The sequence below is a fragment of the Charadrius vociferus genome, unplaced genomic scaffold (assembly GCF_000708025.1).
Source record: "Charadrius vociferus isolate BGI_N301 unplaced genomic scaffold, ASM70802v2 scaffold411, whole genome shotgun sequence".
In the NCBI taxonomy this organism is placed as follows: domain Eukaryota; kingdom Metazoa; phylum Chordata; class Aves; order Charadriiformes; family Charadriidae; genus Charadrius; species Charadrius vociferus.
In genome coordinates, this window is record NW_009646935.1 from 107,352 (window position 1) to 113,881 (window position 6,530).

Below are 6,530 nucleotides of genomic sequence, written 5' to 3' on the forward strand. Positions count from 1 at the left end.
GGATGGCATCCCTCCCCTCCAGCATGTCTACCTTGCCAAACAGCTTGGTATCATTGGCAAACTTGCTGAGGGTGCACTCGACTCCACTGTCCATGCGTGCAACAAAGATGTTGAATAGTACAGGTCCCAGTACCGACCCCTGAGGAATGCCACTCGTCACTGCTCTCCACTTGGACAATGAGCCGTTGACCGCAACTCTTTGAGTGCGACCGTCCAGCCAAAGAAAATGACTGGTTTATCATTGTTTAACATTGAACATGTAGGACACAGGCAAAAATGTGAACCATTGCTTAACTGGGTGTAACAACGCCAAGGTTTTTAGTGAGTTTCGTAAATAATTTTTTCCCATTATACTTGTTAGAGCATTGGTGAGACGTGTTTTGAAATGTACATGCTTGGTTAGAAATGTATTTAATGTTCCTTTCTCAATAAGACATTTCAGTCACTTTGGCAAATTTGGGAGGCTTTTAGGATTGCCATAAGTGTCAATCTCAGCTGACTGTAGAAATATGAGATCCACCTAACCACGTGCCAGGCATAGTAGTAAGAGCTGAACTTTTGAAAACTGCAGTGGCTTTAAAATTTTGAACATGCGTATTTTTCTCCAAAGGCAAAAGCACCACTTTTTATCTCTTTGTATGCATTCATCAATTGCATTTTACGGTTTAAGGAAAGACTGTTTGATTGACATGTTGGTATAATTTGTGATATATGCTAATGAAGAAATTTATAGTTTTATACTAGTTACAGACCATCTGTTGATGCAGTTTGTATTCCCTGGGACTCTGGTTTCTTTAAAACCAACAGCTGTTCTAAGCCTTCACCCTTCGTAGTCCAGCTCTTCAAACTTCTTTTCAGCTTCTACTTTAAAAGTGTTTTGTTGTCCTTCTAAACAGAATAACAGGTCAGTTATTTTTAATTAAGCCCCATAAAATCTGGTGTGTCAGTTTTGGTTTTTTTCCCCTTAAAGATACTGGAAAATAGCTACAGATAAACCAATCCTGGTTTTACCGGAAGAATAAACCTTCTCCATGTGAATGTTAAAACTTGAACTTTGACTTGAAATTCCTTTTAGATTTTTAGGAAGTTCAAACAAAATACCCAGCTCCATTCTGAGTGTGATTGAAGGACAGGTTGTCATAGCAACTAAATTATGTCAATAATCCATTCTAATATAAAAAGAAACATATGAGTTCAAAAAGTGTGGGATGTGGTTATTCATTTACCTAGCTGTAATAGAAGTTGAGAAACTGTCACTTCCTTTCCTGTCTTTCACAGAATCATAAGGGGCCTTGGAAAAACCATCTACTCCAACCTCCTCCTCAAGTCAGGGCAACTTTGAAGTTTGTTAGTGCTTTCGGTATATAGCGTTTTGGTTTGAGTATTAAGAGCACAGCCCTTTACAGAAGGAGTTGTTTTTGAGATTAGCTAGCTAGCTCAACATAGTCCCAGAGTCTGCAATTGATTTGCTGTCACCTCGTTCATTTGAGCACCCCTTGGAAATGTGACTCACTTGGGTCTTATTTCATGTAAGTAAACATGCAGGTGTCAAAGTGTTGTCAGCGCAGAGATGTTAGTCTGCTACTTACCACATTAAGTACTTTATGCTTTGAACATTCATTTCAGAGTAGGTCTGAGCAAAAACTTGCATTAAGAAAAATTCAGTGTGTTTAGTAGAACAAAAGGGAATGTCTAGCTGCTTCTTATCCATATTACACTATGGGATTTGCTTTCATTATAACCCTTTACATGACTCAGCAGTAAAAGGTTATATATAGAGTGAAGGTGGTAGCAAGAGTGTTTAGACCAATCCATTGTACGTGGCTGCATCCCTTAATCTCTGAAGCAAATTTAACAGTTGTAGTTAATGCAGTAGTGAGTTGTAATTTAGACTTCAGTGCATTTCAGCAATCAATATATCGATTAAATGTCACAATGATGAGTATTTTTATTCTTTGGGGAGATCAGAGGGCAGTGAGTTGGGTTCACTGGCATTTTCCTCAGTTTTTCTGGTGAGGTGTAGCCTTACTGGACCATAACTGATGGCAGATTCATTAGGTACAAAGCACCAAGAACTCAACTACGTGGTATTCCACGTTCTTGTTAACACTTGTCCTACCAGATTGTTGGCCATGTTCACACTGAGGGCTGCGGGGGGGGGGGGGAAAGCAAACGTTTGCTTTAGGTGACTTACCTAATCATAACTGAGATACTGCTGCAGGAGGAGCACAGCTTGAGAAGAACGTTAGAGGGTAATATAATTGTGGGTGCCCGATGTTTTTATATTAATTAGTAGCACTAGTTTTTAATATTTTTAGTAAACCATAATCATTTTACTTCCTTAGCAGTTTAGCTGAGCTTTTAATTTAATTTAAAAATGTTTTCTATTCACTTGGTCACACTTGGCTTTCGCTTGGAGAGTGTGGTCAGATGGAGTAGTTCTGCTTGTCTCCTGCTGAGGGTTCCTTCAAGAGGCCTGAATGGGGAAGGAGCTGCCCTACAGCAGTTGGGGTGGGTAGTGCAATATATTAGAAGCTGTCTTCAAACCTGGATCTTACACACTTTTAAATTCAGATTTTCAGGCTGAGGTCATGGGATACAGTCTGCTAGATGTCCTAAAGACTTGGTATCTGCACCTGGGAAAGCCACTGGGCATTTACCCTGGGGCTGGAGTGCCCGGTCTGCTGTGTACCGATTCCTGAGCTGCTACAGTCCCTAACCCAGACTGATGTAAACTGAAGCTGAAGTAATTTTACTTTAGTGCTCCTGTCCCGAAACTTCACAGCGGTTTAGGATTTGTTTCTTGCACACCGGCAGCCTCTGGGTTCATTTGTCATCACAGGTCTGTTGGCGCTGTAATGGAGTTAGCAACCAGCACATGAAAATGAACTCCATCCTCGTGACTGCTGGACTAAACGCCGGGTGAGGCAGTAACATAGCTTTTTTGCACGTTATAATCTCTGGCCACGTATGGACCTTCACTTGCAGTGAAATGAAAGCTTGTCTGCAGCGAGGAGGCCCTGAAGGGTGGAAGTGCAGGGCACGGCTTCGTTTCTGGTGAACCTCTCTGACTTGGCAGCCTGGGTGAAGGCTGGATCCCACAGCCAGACTGGGTGGCTGCTGGGGCTGTCGGAGCCTTACGGGTCCTTGGGAATGTTACCTTCCTTCTCCTGAGGTTATGGGATTTCTGCAGTTTATTTCGGGCTTCAAATAATTCTTTGAAGCAGTGAAATTACCTTTCACTTCGCTGTCACTGTTGGTTGTCCCATGAAGCCAGTTGTGGGTGGTGTTTCCATCCCAGCCTTTCCAGTTTCTGTTTCAGATCCAGGAACTGCCCTACAAAACCAGGAATGGTCTTTTCTGCTGTATGCTCTGTCATAAATGTTCATTGCTGCTCTTTTTGCAGAATTAAGGGAATGGGAGGAGCAGGCCTATTGATAGGGATGTAACAGGGAATGAATTTGTTCATACCCCTTTCTTAATGCCTCCAAGTTTCACCATGGTCCTCTAAAATCTTGTCATCTGTTATTTTGTGGAGTCCACATCTCTAGTTAAGCAGCTGGAAAACTTTGCCACCACAGTGTGTTCGCACACAACACAACTGGAATCAAAATGTCAGACTGGGTGTAATACCTTGCAGTGCTGGTAATTGCACAGAGAAAATAGGCACCAACTGTTCAGTTTTCCATGATGCAACTTCTGTGGAAGATCACATTATGTGCTGGGAGAAGGTCATTCTCAGAATAAAGTAGCAATCCTTTGAATATACAGTCTGATATGCAGTTTCTTCATATGATAAGTTACTTGTCCCCCCATTCCAAATTAAAAATATATAAGCCCTGTGGCTTTCATCTCCAGATTGCATTCCCAGGTCTTTGTTCCAAACTGCTGCAAAACCTGGGAGTCTTCAGTCCAATGCTTTAAAAATTATTTTGATGCACTGCATACTTCAAGTGCTTCTTGTGCTTAGTAGAACAAGATGCATGCAGTGTTTGCAGTTGACAGTTCCTGTTGCTTAGTGCTTTCTGGAGTGATATTTCTATTGCCTGGGAAGGAGTAAAGGAGCTGTGAACCTCTCTTTTCTCCCTTCTCTTGCTAACGTATACTTGTGGGTAAAAGTGAAATTATATGTAAACCACGCTCTTGTTTTGGTGTGTTTTGCAAAGTATTTGCAGATGTTTTGTGTAAAACTTTGCAGATGATTCGCAGCTAGGGGAAGCTTCATGAAGGTGTTGTTTTGTTTTGTTTTGGTTTGGTTTTTTTTGACTTAATGAGATTAAATATAGTGCTAATGTGAAAGTCAGTGCATAGTTTCCATGTCGGACATCAGTACTAATATTTTATTGATTGTAAATTTTAGTATATTAAAAAATTAGTTTCTTTTATTTAGCAGTTACAAGTTGTGCTTGTGAATTAGACTTGAGGCTTGTAAGGTCATCAGAAACACACACCTGGTAGTGGAAGCATGGGGAAGAGAGAGGGAAAAGATGAAAACCAACTTACTTCATCTGAGCCTCTGGAAATGTTTAGCTTGGAAGGAAACATGTATGCTTTTCAACTCAAAATAACTGGGTTGAAATTGGGTAGGATTTTGGTGTTATTATGTAGGCTCCTCCTGTAACCTGTTGAGTGTGTTTTGGGCTGGAATTACTGTTTCAGAAACTTTTATTTCCAAAGACTTCTTGTTTTGAAACACCTCATCCTTTTGAAACACCTCATCCTTTTACACTGTGTCTTGATTAGCTGCATAAGTCCAGACTAGCATACAGATTATGTACAATTCATTTCCTCTGACTTCCCTTTTTTTCCTGCCTACTACTTAGTTATTTGTATGCAAATAAATGTGCAGACAACTCAATTTCAAAGCAGTCTGTTGAAATAGTATGTTTTGCTTTCATAAAGTATATTATTTGAGAAAACAAGTGTTTGAGATGTATTTGTTTTGTAGTTGAATCAGACACCAATTATCACAAACAGCATTGCATCACAAAATTATATATATAAAAATAAATTGAATAAATGATTAAGTAAATTCATTTCACCATGTATGATCAGGGAGGTGATTCCTTTTTCTTGACTGCCTATGTTCACATGAATTTTTTCTTGTTATTTTTGCCTAGGTGGAGAATCATGAATTTCTCGTCAAGGCTTCTTTTGATCCTAATTTGACAGAATTAAGAGAGAAGATGAATGAACTGGAAGAAAAAATGCAGTCCTTTTTAAAGAGTGCAGCCAAAGAACTAGGTAGGGTATGAAACTACCTTTTGATTCTTACCTTCTTTGTAAAATGTTTTGAGATCGGGTGATGAAAACTGGTATAGAGGAGTTAAGGGATGTTTGTATTATTTTATATTTAGTTTGGGGTGACTTTAGTTGTCACAGTACAATCTGTTGAAAACTGAATGTTTTTTAGCTTATAACTTGTTTTTTGGTTTTTGGGTTTTTTTTTTTGGTTAAGGATGGTGTTCCAGAATATTTCAGAAATTATCATGTATGTTGCAAGATACTGCATAATTCATTTTGTAGAACTGTAACTCATCTAACTCTTGGCTAAGCCTAGTTCTATTTTACATTCTTTGAGGATGTGCATTGAAACTTTTTTCCCCTATGCATTCTCCTGAGTGTCCATTCAGTACATGCTAGTTTTCTTTTGAAGTTCTTTGCAAAATATAATGTATAAGTAAATGAGACATTTAAAGGATTGATTATCCTATGCAAAAAAATCCATGTGCAGATGATGAATCAGGCATTCAAAGAACAACATAAAAAAAAAATTAATGCAAATACGGCAAGGAAAACTGGCAACACCATAGTTATTTTAGGTTACGCCTTTTAAGGGCTTACATATTCTTTTAGTCTTGATTTTTAAATTTTTTTTTTAGTGTGAACAAGATACCTGGATGAAAAGAAGAAAAGACAAGATTGTGTAGGAATGGAAAATATGTGTTAGTATGGATTGCAAGACTGCAAGTGCTGTGCTTACAGCTGCAATATAGAATGTCCTTGCAGTGTGCTATGAACATTTTTCACGTTTCTGGAGAATATGTAGTAATACAATAATCGTGAACCTGATTTCAATAGGCAGTTTTAGAGCATATCAAAGTAAGAGCAAAGAATGAATCAGTAAACTTCTGTTAGGTCTGGGTATTTCTCATAACTGTACAGAACCAAAGCAAGTATACTGAATAGGGCATCTAAGAGAGGCTACATCGCACAAACTGGGGATTAATGAGCAGAAATAGCACAGGCTGCAGCGTTTTTGATAATACAGTTGTTTTCTTTTTTCTTTCTTTTAATTTAAAAGGCTTGGAAGCTGGCAAAAGTATCAAATTGGAGACAAATTCACAGTTTGGACATCACTTTCGAATAACTTGCAAGGAGGAAAAGGTTCTTCGTAACAATTCAAAATACGGAATAGTTGATACACAGAAGAATGGTGTGAAATTTACTAACAGGTATGAGATCATCTTGGTAGTTTTTCAAGCCTGTTGTGAAAGAAACAAAATTGTTCCTTTCTTTATAATTATGCT

At 38.7% G+C, this 6,530-nt stretch overlaps 1 protein-coding gene across 1 annotated transcript in view; it reads left to right on the plus strand.

The window, feature by feature from the left end:
• The window catches only part of MSH2 (mutS homolog 2), a 55,035-nt gene that overhangs the window by 33,217 nt on the left and 15,288 nt on the right, over positions 1-6,530 (plus strand). The window contains exons 9-10 of the mRNA XM_009894852.1: positions 5,121-5,244; positions 6,305-6,455. Coding sequence (XP_009893154.1) covers positions 5,121-5,244; positions 6,305-6,455 — 275 coding nt within the window. The remainder of the gene's footprint in view (positions 1-5,120; positions 5,245-6,304; positions 6,456-6,530) is intronic.